The sequence below is a fragment of the Polypterus senegalus genome, chromosome 4 (genome assembly GCF_016835505.1).
Source record: "Polypterus senegalus isolate Bchr_013 chromosome 4, ASM1683550v1, whole genome shotgun sequence".
In the NCBI taxonomy this organism is placed as follows: domain Eukaryota; kingdom Metazoa; phylum Chordata; class Cladistia; order Polypteriformes; family Polypteridae; genus Polypterus; species Polypterus senegalus.
Genome location: NC_053157.1, coordinates 23,969,666 through 23,987,165, shown reverse-complemented (window position 1 = coordinate 23,987,165; position 17,500 = coordinate 23,969,666). Strand labels below are relative to the sequence as shown.

General features: G+C 45.6%; 1 protein-coding gene across 1 annotated transcript in view; it reads right to left on the bottom strand.

Annotated features, from left to right (window-relative positions):
• Positions 1–17,500, bottom strand: part of LOC120528528 (granzyme A-like) — a 23,708-nt gene that overhangs the window by 4,255 nt on the left and 1,953 nt on the right. The window contains exons 2-3 of the mRNA XM_039752705.1: positions 12,042–12,183; positions 7,253–7,519 (exon numbers count right to left, since the gene is read on the bottom strand). Coding sequence (XP_039608639.1) covers positions 7,253–7,519; positions 12,042–12,183 — 409 coding nt within the window. The remainder of the gene's footprint in view (positions 1–7,252; positions 7,520–12,041; positions 12,184–17,500) is intronic.

The window sequence follows — 17,500 nt, the reverse complement described above, 5'->3', positions numbered from 1 at the left end:
GTACCAATTTATTGAAATGTGTCTTCGTGCTTGACCTTGGCAATGGCCGCAATAATGTTGAGCTTTTGTTTCTGACTATCTTCTGTAATAAAAAGATACAACAGGACAGAGCTGTTTATTTGCTAAGATGTTATCTAAGCAAACTACCGAGACACTCGGAGTCGCGCGGTGTATGGGGCACGAGTGTTCTCTTTCTTAAAGAGCTGGGTGCAGTTGTGTGCATGACGCTGGCAAGCCGCTAGCCGACAGCGGAGAGGTGCACGGCAGAGTTCGGCTCGAAATCTTAAAAGACTCCTCCACGGGTCGCTACATTGGTGTCAGAAGTGGGAGACCAGGCTGTTAAGAAGACGCCGTCATGGAACAGAGTCTTGAAGAAATAGAGCGTGCCATCTCGAAAATAGCGTTATGTTGGAGCGCCTGATCAGCAGAACTGCACGGAGAAAAGGACAAACTGGCCTGAGGGTGCCAGTATTCCCCGGACAGTGTTGCGATCTTCTAGGCACGGCCGAATGAACCTGTAGCTGCCGCAACGACACCCCAAATCACCAGTCGGCCGGTCCTCCCCACACGGTCACCCGCTAAGCTGCCACGATACAGCGGGTTGACGCCCCTGGAGCCATACCTTGCACAAGTGGATCTGGCTGCTCTTCACAATGGTTGGAGCTGCGAGGAAGCTGCAACACACTTGGCCCTTGCCTTGGAGGGTCCCGCACTTCAGGTACTCATCGACCTGCCGCCTGAGGAGTGTCGTGATCTTCAGGCCCTCACCGATGCTCTCACCCGTCGCTTTGGACAGAGAACCTCAGCGAACACAACAGGGAGGAGCTGACAAACCGACATCGGCGTGAAGGTGAGAGTGTGGGAGCATTTGCAGCTGACATCAGGGTCTATGTACGGAAAGGTTACCCTACTTTCTCGACAGCAGCAAGGGAAGAACTCAGTGTTCATGCTTTCCTGCGGGCCTTACACCAGAGCGCCTCCGCCAGCATGTCTGTCTGCTGTCGCCCAGACATTTGAGTGAGGCACTACGGGAGGCTGAACGGGCTGAAGAGGTACTACAGCTTGGGTCTCCGCACGCCAATCATCACGCCCAAGCCGCTAACGAGAGCAGTTGAGCGAGTGGTAGAAAGGGACCAACCTGAGGGTGTGGAGGTCAGTCGCCCAGCCATCATCATCCCTCCGCAATGACTGCCCTAAAGTGGGCGCTGTGGGTTTTCAGGTGGACTGTACCTAGACTGCATTATAGACGGACGGCCATGTAGTGCCTTAGTGGACACGGGTCCACTATTTGTCTATTACATAGAGGATTTTTGCCCTAAACAGCTGGTCCTCTTCCAAAAGACTGGACTCCTTCTAACATCGAACTGCGCACGGTTACGGGTGAACGGACAAAAATGCCCGGAAAGAAACTATTGACTGTAGTAGTAGGGACGAGCCAGACCAGCCACGAATTCTGGCTCATGGACATTAAAGACAAATGCATAATTGGGTTAGACTTGCTGGCCCACTGGGGAGCATGTGTTGATGTGTCCAGGGCCATCCTCCGCGTAGGTAATGAGACTGTGTCGCCCAATCGGGCTGGAATCATCCTGGAAGGGCTGTTAGCTTGGATTTGCCTGGACACCACGGCTCACCGCTCCCGACCGCTGTTCGAAGATGCAGGGACTGAAGAGGACCCCCAGGAGAGTATTGCAGCTCAGACCAGTGCTCCCCAACGGTTTTCCTCACACGACCACCCATCCACTGAGACGGTTGCTGCTGTGGAGGAATTGGGCCATCGAAGTGGTGAACAGCTGAGCACGCCACAGCAGGAGCAACTCCAGAAAGTATTGAACGACTTTGTGGACATTTTTGGCTCGAGAAGAGGACTGCACCAGAACCTCGTTAGTCAAACACCACATTGACACTGGCCACGCCGCCCCATTCGGTTGCGCCCCACAGATTGCCTCTTGCAAAACGCCAAGCTGCCAAGAATTGATTCGCGAGATGGTAACCAACGACATCATTGAGCCTTCTGACAGTCCTGGGCCGCACCCATGGTCATGGTGCGGAAGAAAACGGGGTTGGCGCCTTGTGTGGACTTTCGAAATTAAATGCAGTCACTGAAAAGACTCTTACCCATTGCCTCGCATCGATGATGCATTGGACTATGTGGCTGGATCCCGTTGGTTCAGCACTTTGGACTTGCGCAGTGGATATTGGCAGGTAGAACTGGCAGCAGAGGACCGACCCAAAACTGCATTCACCATCGGACAAGGGCTGTGGCAGTTTAAGGTAATGCCGTTTGGACTTTGTAATGCGCCGCCACGCTTTGAAAGACTAATGGAGCGGGTCCTAAAAGACATTCCCCGAACCCGTTGTGTGGTCTATTTAGATGACCTGCTGATTCATGCCAGAGACTTTGACCAGGCGGTGCACAATTTAAGGGAGGTCCTGACCGCCATTCGTAGCGCCGGGTTGCGGTTAAACCCTGAGAAATGCAATCTTCTCCCCGACAGACTCAGTTTCTAGGGCACGTAATCAGCGAGTGGGGTGGCTACAGACCCGCAAGGTGACTGCCGTGAGCAACTGGCCCCACCAGCCAATATCACTGAACTGAGGAGCTTTTGGGTTTAGCCTCCTACTACCAAGATTCAAAAACTTTGCGACCATTGCCAGCCCTTTGCACCGACTAACGAGTAAGGGCCAACAGTTTGGGTGGACGGAGGATTGCACAGCCGCCTTCCAACAGTTAAAGGCTGCCCTCGTCCGCGCCGCCGTCCTGGCGCACCCTGACCCCAACCAACCTTTTGTGGTGGACACTGACGCTAGCAATGTGGGGATTGGGGCCGTGCTCTCACAGAAGGGGGAGGCTGGAGAAAGAGTGATAGCTTATTACAGCTGCAGCCTCAGTCGACGGAGAGGAATTACTGTGTCACTCGGCGGGAACTGTTGGCAGTGATCCTAGCGGCACGGCACTTTCGGCCCTACCTATTGGGCACTAGGTTCACACTGCGGACTGACCATGCTAGCCTCACCTGGATGTTGAATTTCAGGCAACCAGAGGGCCAGGTGGCAAGGTGGATGGAGATTCTACAAGAATATGACTTTGAGATACAGCACCGACCGGGACGGCAGCATGCCAACGCTGATGCCCTCTCCAGGCGCCCATGCCTCAGCAATGAATGTCGATATTGCCGCCGACAGGAAGAAAGGGGGCTGGGGCCATCGTCCGCATCCGCAAGGATAGATGACACTGTTGGAGTAGGGGAGCCGTACACTATTGACCAATTGAGGCAGTTACAGGCGAACGATCAAGCACTAGAAAAGGTAAAGGGCTGGTTGGAGACACAAGAACGCCCCGACTGGCAAACCGTGTCGTCACAGGGGCCTGAACTCAAAATACTCCACTCTCAGTTGGGCAACTTGGAGTTGCGAGATGGCGTAATCTACAGGCGGTGGCACGCACCGGGAGGAATTGACCGGCTACAACTACTGGTTCCCCAGGCTTTGCGCCGAGGTCCTCCGATGGGTCCACGGAGCGGCTGGATCCGACATTACGGGAACGCTAAGACAGTGCGCCGACTACGGCAGCGGTTTTATTGGCCCGGTGTCGGCAAGACGCAGAGCTACACGCCCACTGCTGTGACGTCTGCACTGCACAAAAGGACCTGGTCAACGCTCTCACGCGCCATTGCAACGATACCTGGTCGGGCACCCATGGAGAGAATTGGCGTGGACATACTGGGTCCTTTTCCTGTAACGGAAGCCGGAAATCGCTACGCTTTGGTAGCAATGGACTACTTTACCAAATGGCCAGAGGCGTATGCAGTTCGGATCAGAGTGCCCCACAGCTGCCCAAAACTCGTGGATGAAATGTTCACTCGATTTGGAGTTCGGACGAGCTCCACAGCGATCAGGGCGGAACTTTGAGAGCCGTTTGTTCAGGAGGTGTGTCAGCGACTGGGGTGAAAAGACCCGACCACCCCTTCACCCACAAAGTGATGGATTGGTCGAGCGATTTAATCGCACCCTGGCCACTCAACTGGCAATTCTGACCAGTCAACACCAGCGGACTGGGACCAACATTTGCCTTTGGTCCTATGGGCATATCGGACAGCAGTGCAGGAGTCGAGCCAATGCACGCCAGCGGGGCTGATGTTTGGAAGGGAACTTCGCACGCCGGTGGATTTAGTGTTTGGCTCACCCCCTGAGCCTGAGATTATTGGTGGGCCCGAAATGGATTATTTTAGACGGCTAAAAGAGCGGCTGGACACCGTTCATCGACTGGCCAGGGAGGCCCTGGAGGGAGCTGGAGCACGCCAAAACGGGCTTATGACTCGCGGGCTCATGGCCCGACGCTGAAGCCAGGGACAAAGTGTGGGTATTTTGCCCGCAACGGAAACGGGATTGTCCCCAAAACTAGCCCACCATTGGCAAGGACCGGAGAAATATTGGACAAAATATCGGAGGTAGTTTTCGATTCCGAATGCCTGGACGAGGCAGACGGGTGGTGCTGCACAAGGACCGTTTAGCACCATACCACCCACTGGCCCCAGAGCAACAACAACTCGAAAATATAAGCGGTTCTCCAACCTCCACCCCCAGCACCGAGTCAGACAGTGACAGGACTGAGCCCGACACCAGTGATGGCACCTCCGGCAGGACAAAGCGTGTCCGTCGACGGCCAGGACATTTACGTGATTTTATCTGTGATGAGTAGGGTTGTGGGGACACTAACCCTCTTAGGAGGGGGCTGTGTAACAACCCGGCAGCAAGCGCTGGCGGAGTGACGCCTCATGGGTAATTTATGTAAATAGTTTGGGGAAATTATGGGTAATTTATAAAAAGCTTATTGTATGTCGGAATTTACGTATTGTCATTTGTGTTGTAAATAATGGTGTGTTTGTATTTAATTGGTTGGGTGGGTTTGGGTTATCGCCGTCCGGGGGTTATTTATTTTGTAAAAGTACCAATTTATTGAAATGTGTCTTCGTGCTTGACCTTGGCAATGGCCGCAATAATGTTGAGCTTTTGTTTCTGACTATCTTCTGTAATAAAAGATACAACAGGACAGAGCTGTTTATTTGCTAAGATGTTATCTAAGCAAACTACCGAGACACTCGGAGTCGTGCGGTGTATGGGGCACGAGTGTTCTCTTTCTTAAAGAGCTGGGTGCAGTTGCGCATGACGCTGGCAAGCCGCTAGCCGACAGCTTCGAGAGGTGCACGGCAGAGTTCGCTCGAATCTTAAAAGACTCCTCCACGGTCGCTACAATATATATCTCAAAATACCCGCCTCAGCAGCGAGAAGTAGTGTGTTAAAGAAGTAATGAAAAGAAAAGGAAACATTTTAATAATAACGTAACATGATTGACATTGTCATGAGTGTTGCTGTCATATATATGCCTGCCTAAATAAGTCACCCTCGCTTTGCTCTTACTTTATTTACCGCTCATTTAATCACGGCTAGTGGCGGAAAAATTATGAAATGGAAGGAGGATGGCTTTACCAAAACAATTATTGATGGCTAATCGATTATTCATAAAGCTTGAATTGGTGATGTTTTTCTGTGTTAACCTCATATTTTTTCATACTTCTTCTCAAACAAAGGTGGTGCGAGGGTAAAATGAATCGGGAATGCGCTGATCAAAGTAATCGGTGTACCAGGAAATCATGCATTGACAAAAGCTCCCTGTGCTTGTAATGCAAAGTGTGATTAAATGCATTATTTTTAACGCTATGGAGCACATGCATCGAAGCTTCTCAGCTGTGCTTGTGCTAAGAAAAGGAAAGATTTTAAAAATAACGTAACACGATTGTCAATGTAACCTTTTGTAAGTAGTGCCTGGAGGATTCAGTGTGGAGAAACTCTATAGAGACAGCATGTGTATTAACTTGTGGATTTTTCTGTGAGTATTTGGTGGCAGTCTGACCAAGTTGCTTCGGAAGACGGCGTTAGCTGCAGAGCTCAGCTCAGAGCCAAATGAGATGAATTGAGGGGAGATGATGACGGACTCCCCACCGCCTTTAACTGTCAATCCCCACAAACACAGTCTCTCGAATTTGCATAAGCACACCCCTTCACCTACAATTTTAACTTAGTTATAAAGTGATCAAAACTCTCGCTTATATCCCGCGCCCCTCTCATTAAACTTGTATCCCGCATTACCTGTGGGCATGTGAAACGCCAGCGTAGCCTGTCTATGAACTTAATTTAAAGTTTAGGTTTACACCTTGCTTTCTTTGGGTAGCAGCAGTCATGAATATGGTAGTATATGTCACTCGCCGCTTCTTATTGTTTCGCTGCCTTCTCAATTATATAATGCATGTTTTCTTAAGGGCTTTTTGGTGGTCTTCCTGGTTTTCTACGCACTGCGCTGACAGTCAGTTCACGCGGATTACGGAGAGGCGTGATGATGTCACACGAAACTCCTCCCCCACGCCATTGCCAGCTCAACTCCATTACAGTTAATGGAGAAAAATACCTTCCAGTTATGACCATTAGGCGTAGAATTTCGAAATGAAACCTGCCCAACTTTTGTAAGTAAGCTGTAAGGAATGAGCCTGCCAAATTTCAGCCTTCTACCTACACGGGAAGTTGGAGAATTAGTGATGAGTGAGTGAGTGAGTGAGTGAGTGAGTGAGTGAGTGAGGGCTTTGCCTTTATTAGTATAGATTGTTCCTGCTCAGTGCAGTCAATACAAACTGCACTTTGAACAAGCAGCCCTTTTGGACCCTTGGTGCCTCTAAGAGGAGCTCATCACATGCAGCTTCACTGATGACCTGAGTAGCCAGCTGATCAGGAAGTACTTTGGAAGTGGAGATAAGGCGAGAGTTTACCTGTAATTACTGGAGAAATAAGGGATTGAAGATAAAAGAAGAAAGAGGCCTGTATTGTAGAGAACCTGTGCCATAAATGTTCCTTAGATGTGGTCCATCCAGTTGTGTTCTGGGTCAGGGTAGCGCAAAAGAGCCCCACATATATCACCACTATACATATATTGTTATATATACATGTTGGAAGGATCTCTTTATGAACTTTCTCAAGGTATGTTATACCTTGCAAAAATTGTCTTCTACTTGTACTTATAGCCATAAATGTAATCCAGCTAAATTACTTCTGTATAAAATTTATTTCCAAGATACATATTATTATCAAGTGCAAATATGGCCACTAATTATGTATAGCTCAGTAGTTGTAGAAGAAAGGATGATGTCTAAAAATAACAAAAATGCAACAGAAAGTTCTGAAATTCTGAACAGAGCTTTACCTGACAGGTGTCTTCTTCTCCATTTGGATCACCTGCACACAGCATGTGTTTTGTTATTTTTATTTTTCCATAGTAGCTGGGGCGGTTGCACACATTTCTGTCTATAACGGTAACATTTGTTTCTCTCATCTTGTCTTCTCGATCTTTACCAAAGTCAGTAGCACCCCATCCAGCAACACTGCAGTGGGTTCCTGCTTTGACATCTTCTCCATGTTTGGGAAGTGGAAGGAGTGAAACATATTTGTTCAACGTTGCACTTGCATTCAGCTTTTGAAAATACAAATCAAAGAGAAATGATAAAACTATTACCTTTACAATGTGGAACAAGCAGATGACAAATTTACACACACACATACTTGAATAATTCTGGCATATTAAGTGAAAAAGCAGACACATGTCTCAATTTTCAGTCCTAGAAGCAATTATCTGTGTTAGTAAATGAAATACTGCTACAAGGTGTGACACAAAAATAACTGGATTGGTAAAATAAAATATATTCGTTGATGAGTTACAACATTGTAAACATTGTCACCTTCTATATACTCCCCCTCCTGATCTCTACACCACTCCATACATACCTTCCATTGATTGAAACAGTGCTGGAAGTCTTCTTGCTTGAGGCTCTTCAACAGGCTTGCTGTTTCTATCTTCACTTCATCCATTGAAGAAAAATGTGTTCCCTTCAGATCACTTTTGATTTCCGGGAACAAGTAAAAATCACAGGAAGCTAAATCGGGTGAATAAGGAAGATGATCGAGGACAGGAATGTTTTTATCAGCCAAAAACTGCTTTAAAGCAAAAGCATTGTGCGCGGGAGCGTTGTCTTGTCTTGTCTTCACTGTTTGTTTTTTTTCACGCAATATTGCAGCAGCAACTCGTGTAGCGATTGTTGTGCAAACACTGACTGGTTATTCACAGGATATACCTAGCTGGTCGGCGGTTTGAGGAGGCATGTAGGAGGGGATATAGCTCTATGATTCATGTCCAGCTAACCTCCAGATGGTTTTCCGGGAAAACCCCAAGCTCAATCCGGTTATTTTTGTGTCTCACCTCGTATACTTCAGTAAACAAGACAGTCTGCGTTCATTATTTAAAATAGTTAACTCATTGGACAAGTATTAAAACTATCTTCACTTTTTTGAAATCTTAAATAATGCTCATGTCATGGATAAATAACAGACAGGAGTCAGAGTACAGGAAGGTAATGGAAGACTTTGTTTTATGGTGCAGGGAGACCCACCTACAACTCAACATCTACAAGACAAAACAGCTAGTGGTGGAATTCTGGAGCCCCTGAGACCTGTCACCATTCAGAGGGAGGATGTGGAAGTGATGTAGAGCTACAAGTACCTGGGGGTCCACATGACCAACAAACTGGACTGGTCTGACAAAGTTCTGTTGTAAACAAGAAGGGCTAGAGCAGATTGTACATCCTAAGGAGACTTGGATCTTTTGTTGTAGGCAGCAAGCAGCTACAAATGCTAAATCAGTCTGTAGTCGTCAGTGTGTTGTTCTATGCTGTATTTTCCTGGGAAGCAACAAAACCTCTGAAGATGCACAATGCCTGAACAAAATTATCAGAAAAGCCTGCTCAGTCACAGAGCCAGACAACTGGAAAGCTATTGTGGAAAATAAAATGGTGGAAAACTTGAATGCCATCATGAAAAATCCCCTGAATCCCCTCCAGAGGGCACTGTCTTGGAGCACTTTTAGCCACAACGATGTGCTAAGATATTTTCTTACTGCTGTTATGAGCAGGACCGTCTTAACAGCATTATAGGCCCCGGGCAAAGCAGTGCACTGGGGCCCCTACCTACACAACCACTCAGCAAGTCAAAATATACATAATTAGCATGGGGCTCCTATGCTTGTGGAGCCCCCAGGCAACTGCCCAGCGGGCCCATGCATTAAGACGGCCCTGCAGTAGCTCTCAACTCAATTTTCTTCCCCAGGAGATTACAGTGTAGAACAACACACTGGCTACTGTAGACTATTAAAACATCTCCAGTAGCTTGCTGCATACATCAAAAGTTCTGAGTCTCCTTAAGAAGTACTGTTTGCAACACTGTGTTGTCAGACCAGTTATGTGAAGCCCCAGCTCTGCACCACTTCCACATTCTCCCTCTGGATAGTGACTGGTCTCAGAGGCAATTTAGCATGACAGAAGTCCACCACCAACTCTTTTGTCTCATTTATATTGAGTTGCAGGTTGTTGTCCCTGCACCACAAGAAAATGTCCTCCACAAGCCTTCTATACTCCGACTTAACTCCATTATTAATGCAGCCTATGATGGAGGAGTCATTTGACAATATTTATGGGTGGGAAGTGCTGATATTGTGCTACCTAAAGAACTACTCAGGAAGTCACAACATACATAGATTAGCATGGAGCCCTTATGCTTGTGGGGCCTCCGGGCAACTGTCCAGCATGCCCATACATTAAGACGGCCCTGCAGTAGCTCTCTGAATTGGTTAAAAGGAAGTTGAATTTTCAGAATTTGTGGAACACAATGACTACATCAATGCTGTGTTTTCCCATTTGTATTTCATGTCATGCCATTTTCTAACCTGCTTAATCCAAACTAGGTTCATGGGGGGTACTGGAGCCTATCCTAGCTAACTTTGGCCCCAAGGCAAGAGCAAAACTTGGATGGGGCATCAGCCCATCACAGGGTAGAACACACACACACACGCCAAATACATACACCAAACACACACACACAAGGTCAATTCACCAATTCATCTAACCTGAATGGCTTTGGATAGAGGAAAGAAACTGGAGCACCCAGAGGAAACCCATGAAGACACCGGGAGAGCACGTGTGGAAGAAATAAATTGGAAATATAGTTAAGAAAGAAATGTGTCCTCAACTAGGCCTCTTTGTGTCAGAAATCAGACAGGAGGAAGCTTGTTCATGCATTTTTAATTTCTCTTCATTAAGAGGGAGCACCCTGTTGAGCAGAGATGTCACGGAATGGTAACAGAGCAAAGACAGAGACTCATACTTGTGCACAAGTGAATTTGCATAACAGTGCTGATGCATCACATGACATTTACTCTGATTGGTCTATTAGCTTACACACCCAAATAAACATACCCAAATAAAAGTCTTATTTTATTACCTTCTTGTCCTTCTCAATATCTCTTCTATGTTCAGCTCTTACCCTTTAATGGAATGTGTTTATGTGACAACTGTCACTGTCAGGTCTTATTGGGTACACGACATTGACCAGTTTCTTAAGCCACCTTTAATCGAACACTTTGTCTGTTTATTTAACTCTTTCAGCAGTCCCTTCATGCTATTCTCTAACACAATTATATATTTCTTTTTAATGTACACAGCCTACAAAATGCTTCATGTGCAAAAACTATTTACCACTTATCCATCTATCCATCCTCTTCCACTTGTCCGAGATCGGGTCGCAAGGGCAGCAGCTTGAGCAGAGATGCCCAGACTTCCCTCTCCCTGGCCACTTCTACTAGGTCTTCAGGGGGAATCCCGAGGCATTCCCAGGCCAGCCGAGAGACATAGTCCCTCCAGCATGTCCTGGGACTTCCCTGGGGCCTCCTCCCGGTTAGATGTGCCCAGAACACCTCACCAGGGAGGCGTCCAGGAGGCATCCTGATCAGATGCCCAATCCACCTCATCTGACTCCACTCGATGCAGAGGAGCAGCGGCTCTACTCTGAGCTCTTCCCGGATGGCCGAGCTTCTCACCCTATCTTTAAGGGAAAGTCCAGACACCCTGTGGAGGAAACTCATTTTAGATGCTTGTATTTGCGATCTCGTTCTTTCGGTCACTGCTCACAGCTTATGACCATAGGTGAGGGTAGGAATGTAGATCGACCGGTAAATTGAGAGTTTTGCCTTTCGGCTCAGCTCCTTTTCACCACGACAGACCGATGCAGAGCCCACATCACTGCAGACACCGCACCAATCTGCCTGTCGATTTCCTGCTCCATTCTTCCCTCACTTGTGAACAATACCCTGACAGACTTGAAATCCTCCACTGGGGGTAGGATCTCACTCCCAACCCGAGAGGGCACTTCATCCTTTTCCGGCTGAGGACCATGGTTTCGGATTTGGAGGTACCGATACCTATCCCATCCACTTCACACTGTGAACCGATCCAGTGAGAGCTGAAGATCACGGCCTGATGCAGCAAACAGGACAACATCATCTGCAAAGAGCAGTGACCCAATCCTGAGCCCACCAAACCTGACCCCCTCAATGCCCTGGCTGCACCTATGAATTCTGTTCATAAAAGTTATGAACAGAATCGGTGACAAAGGGCAGCCCTGGCGGAGTCCAACTCTCACCGGAAATGGGTTCAACTTACTTCCGGCAATGCTGACCAAGGTCTGACAACAGTTTGTACAGGGACTGAACAGCCCTTACCTTACTCTATTTACCACTTAATGAGCCCTTTATTCTCTCGCACATGAAAACTCCATGTAAGGAGAACCCGAGACACAAACACTGGTCTCCTTACTGTGAGGCAGCAGTGCTACAACTGCGCCATCATGATGCCCCATTTCTATTTTGTTCTCTTAATTAAAAAATGTTTTAAGAGGTTTTTTCATCTGTGCTATATATGTATGTCTGAAACTAGAATAGTGAAGCTTGCCATATTTTTTTAATGTCTGTAAGTTTCCAAGCACTGGTATCTTACTCTTTGGCTATTAAGAGCTTCAAATTATCAATATTTAAACTCTATAAAATTGTTTTCAGTTTAAGGAAGACCATGATTTACATGAAAGCTGGAGAAAAGAACAAAGTGAATACATACCTTAAGAAGCATTATATCATTCTCATATGTATAATAAGTAAAGTTAGGATGAGGAACAGCAGTCTTCACTTGAAATTCCTGTCTTGTTGGTTCTTTTTCTGTTCGTGAATGAGTTCCAAGAGTCACATTAATAGGATTCGGCCTTAAAATAAGAAATTAAAAAAAAAAAAAACAGACTTTTAATTGAATAACCACATAGGCACCCCCCCACCCCGTTTTATTTCTTGTGAGGCTAGTGAATAAACATATGTGGCAACAGCCTTGTGCAGGCATCTCTCCATTGATTGTAGGGTTTTTTTTACATTAAAGAACACTATGAGTGCAGCATATCCCCGAAGCAGAATTAATAAGGCAGGAACAAACAGAATACAAGTCCACCACAAGGCACACTCACATAATTGCTCAAATTCAATGATAAAGGTCTATCAAAGTGAAGAAGGCACAAAAGTCTTTAGGGTTTTCAAGAAACCAGAATCCCAAAAGAAAACCTGCTTGAAAATAAGGAGAATGTGCAGAGAACTCAGCACAGCCTGGCATAAGAATTTAACTCTGGCTTGACTGGACCTGTGAATTACTTGGAGTGGATGCTAGTCCACCACGGGGCATACTCAGGTACACGGCCATATTCATTGACATTAGTCCAATTCCGTGTCTGCAGTTAAGGTGGCATGTAAGTCTTTAGGATGTGCAAAGAAGCCAGGATCCTTAAAGAAATCTTAGTTTGAAACTGGATGCTGTATAGCGCCTGACCCGGCACAGACTCACTCTTAGGCACATGTAAAAACACGAAAAGACTTTATTTTTCTTCACCCATGGGGCAAGTCTTCCCCGTGAATCCCACAGGCATAACACAGTCCCACAGTTCCTCTAAGCACTTAAACACCCAAAGCACTCCCTTCTCGAACCACCACTCCACCCTGGCAACCTCATCCTCTTCCTCCCGATTCTGGCTCTTGAGTAGTGGTTGCTGGCACTTTTTAAAGCCAACCAGAAGTGCTCCAGGTGCTTGACCACCTGTTTCTGATTGCACTTCCGGGTAAGGCTGTAGAGTTGTCCAGGCCGGCTCAGGGACCCATGCAGCACTCCCATGCGGCCACCCCAGATCCCAACAGGGCTGTGGAGAACTCCATCTCCCATTGAGCCCTGCGGGAAACTGAGGCACCATCGTCGGCCAGGGAGTCTGTCACCAAGCTTCCCGGGCGAGGTGCTGAGACGCCCATGATTGCTGCCATGGAAACATATGTAGAAGGGGCGTCCCAGCCAGGCATGGTACCCAGCCGCCCACCACAACAGATAGATAGATATTTAGATAGATCATTTATTCTATCAAGCCCATTTGTTTAGCTAATAGCTAACCTGTCCCAATTCTTTCTGCATAAAGAACTTTTCCACCTATACTCTGTTTCATCCCCTTTATTAATACACCACATAAGTGCAGAATCATCTGCATGACCTGGTGTTTTATTTATATTTTCACGTGTACAGAGTGAAGAGAAAATGAGACAGTACTGATCCTTGTGGTGTTCCAGTGCTGATCACATCAAAACCAGAGACATAGTACTTGAGTTTCACAAAATGCGGTCTGCCTGACAGATAAGAAGAATGTCCGATGATCTCAGCACATCCTGGCATAAGACTTTAACTCTTGTTTCACTGGACCCATAAATTACTTCAATTTTTTTCTTACCACAGTGTTACCTTATTGATTACTTACAGTTTGCCTGATTAAACTTAACTCACTTAAATGATTCCCTATAAAAATAAGGTACTTCTCTCTTGGTCAACAGTTGTAAACATTTACAGTAATTGGGTGCCACTCGTATCCTCTGTGTCTATGGATTATCCATCAATGTTTATGTGTTTCATTCATCTGTTCATTCTAGTTTGAATGAGACTGCATGGTTAGGCATCTGTGTGATCACCTTTGCATACATGTGATGTCCAATAAAAGCTTAAACATTCTGGCAAATGACAATACCCCCAAGCAAAAAAGAAAACCATTCCTGAGTGTCACTGGATCCTTCAGACATGTCTTCTAGCTGCTGGAGTTCATCTGTCTGGATGTGTGGTTGCTAGTGAGTCTCACAGGACCGGTGGACAGTGGACATACGAGTTGCCTCTGAGGCAGAGATGGTCAGGCAAAGGGATGAAGCAGCTGGGAGATGCCACCAAAGTGGTCACTAAATGCCATGTCTTTGAATGCTGGTCTCAGAGCTGCTCTTTAAATGGCTTCTCCGGGAGTCCTGCCCCTTTAAATAGCACGAGCATGTGCATGAGATATAATGTGCTTGTGGTTAGTAAAGTAGTGGTGTGCCTTGGTATGCTTTTTGGTACAAAAAGTGCTCCACCACAGAAAAAAGGTTGGTAAGCACTGAGCTAGAGTGTTTGTTCTAAATGTAGGCAGGCGATATTTAGCCACTTCCTTCAACAAATTTTTAAAGGGAAAATTATTAGTGAAATATTTCCAGTTTTAGAATATGAGTTTGATTTTGATTTTTATGTCTATCTATCTATCTATCTATCTATCTATCTATCTATCTATCTATCTATCTATCTATCTATCTATTCAGAAAGTCAATATCTATTTAACAATTTCACAAAAGATGAAAGTGCTGAAGTAATTTATACAAATATTGTTACTTACTGATCTCCATTGATTCCATAAAATAGTAGTCTATACATGAAAAGGTCTTTCCTCTAACTTTAACGTGATATAATTAGTTGCCTTTAAATTCAAATTTTAGGCTCTGAAGAAGAGCTAAGCGCAAAAGGTGTCAGTAAATTGTAGACTATAATTTTTAATCCAAAGAAAAGAGTTTGTTCCCTTACTTGGTGAAGTTCCATATTGTATTATAAAAACGTCATTCCTGTACCTAAGTAGTGTTGTCTCTTCATCTCTAACATCACCTGCGTTCTTAGGTATTATATTACTGACTAGCCATGCCTGCGGCTCCGCCCACATAGTAGTGAAACAGGACAAACTTTAAAAATCAATAAACAAGCTGGTATCAGTCACAAGCTAAGCGGAGGGAAGGTACACTCCAAAGCGCAGAGGCAGACCGACTCCCCACTCTTCATGACAAACTTTCCTCTGCCCTTGGCCCGCAGTCTCTGTCTTGGATTAACGCAAATATACCGCTTCTGCAAGCGAACTATGATTCTTAGTACGATGAAAGAAGTCGCAAAATCAACCTGAATGTTCAAGCAAATTATAGAAAAAAACCTGATCTAAATCCGTTAAGTAGTTCTCTCATGAATAGTGGACAGACATACAGACAGACATGTTGGATTATATATATATATATATATATATATATATAGAGAGAGAGAGAGAGAGAGAGAGAGATGTTATCATTTTATTTTGTGTTGATTTATTCTGTTTGTGTTGATTTTCTGCTTTGCTGTATTACATAGTGTATAAATTACCAGCATCAGGAATTGCTTCTAATATACTTGATACCCATGTGACATGCCCAGAGGTTTCCGGGCTTATGCTAGGTGATTGTAAATTAACATGATATGGGCACTTGAGTGAGTGTACCCATTAATAGTCTGGCACAGAGCTGGTGGCAGCCTTCTACCTGATGCTGCTAGTATAACCTTTGGCTCTCAGTTTTAAAATGGAACTTGAAGCTTCAGAAAAAGAATGGATGAAAGATTATGTACAGAATAATCTACTATTATAAAAATAAATCTTGGTGAAGGGAGACCAGGGAGACGAGACGTGATCTTCTCGGAAGACACTTTAAAGGCCCACGAGATGAAAGAGATTGGCCACGGAGCGTCTTGCGGGGACATGAAACATGAGACTTGGTGCCAAAAGATTGCAATTTGATGACCCGCGAGAGAAACTTTAATGTCACGTGAGACAAGGCAGTGAGGCAACGTTTAAAACAAGTTCACAGATATCTAACTTAGCAGTTGTGGGAATGCTTTTGGCAGACAGACATCATGTGCTCCCAGCTCTTAAAACAATGACAAGCAACAAGCAGGACATGCAGCTTGCCAGGAGCAGCAGCAGGAAGCCAGAAGATGATCTGACCACTTCTCCTTAGCGTGTGTTCAGCCAAACCACAACGCGAGTGGCAGAGACACAAAGTGGCAAAAGAACAGCTGTTGTACAGGCATAGAAATAATTGATGCAAAGCGCAACAAGCAGAAAACACAGCTCGCCAGCAGCAAGAAGCCAGCAGATGATCCAACTGCAACTCATTAGCGTGTGTTCAGAACCCCCTTCACAACGCGAGCAGCGTTATACATCCTGCGAGAAAGAGATTTAACCACGCCCGGGGCTGGAAATAAAGGACAAGTATTGTTTTTACAAAAGTTTTAAACTAAAAGTGAAAGTAATGCGTATGTAACAATTACCACGAAAATAACAATCTCTTTAAATTGTATATCTAGTAAACCAAATCTGGGGGTGTGTGAGCGAAGCAAGCAGGGGTTGGAGCCCCCTAGTATATATAAAATCCTTAGCCTATAAGTGCAACGATTTTATATGACATTTTTGTGTCACGTTTTTTGTCACGCTTTAAATCAGGCTTATTTTAAAACCATCATATATGTGTGTGATATCATTTTTTTCAGAATTTATCAAACTTTAATGTGATGTTGATTTTCAGATTTTTATCCATCCATTCATTATTAAACCCGCTATATCCGAACTACAGGATCAAGGGGGTCTGCTGGAGCCAATCCCAGCCAACACAGGGCGCAAGGCAGGAAACAAACCCCGGGCAGGCCTCCAGCCCACCGCAGGGCACACACACACACACCCGCACACCAAGCACACACTAGGGACAATTTTGAATTTCCAATGCACCTAACCTGCATGTCTTTGGACTGTGGGAGGAAACTGGAGCATCCGGAAGAAACCCATGCAGACACAGGGAGAACATGCACACTCCACGCAGGGAGGACCTGGAAAGCGAACCTGGGTCTCCTAAATTTGAGGCAGCAGCGCTACCCACTGCGCCACTGTGCCACCAGATTTTTATTCCATTTTTAAATTTAAACTAAAAAATATCAAGAACTCACGTCCCGCGAGACACGACATTGTGCAAAAAGATTTAACCACGCCTGGGGCCGAAAATAAAAGACAAAGAGTAGGATAGCTGCTGTACAGGCTTTTAAATGTTCAAAGCGCCGTGCGAGATGCAGATCATGTGTCACGGCAGCAGCAGCGGCAAGCTAGCAGCTGATCAAGCAAAGAGGAGGTAAAAAAAAAACTGCATTTGTTTCCCATTGTATCACCGTTTAATAGGGGGTTTTAGAGGAGCGACCGCGTCTCCTTGGGAAGTGAAGTGAGCAGGGGGAACCCCCCAGTATAAAATATAAAATTCTAAAATTTGCTTATCAACACATTTTTAAATATTGCCTACTCGGCTTTTAGAGATGAACTTTTCAAGAACATATTTATTTATTTATCTCATTTAAGTTATGGCCATCATTCATTCACA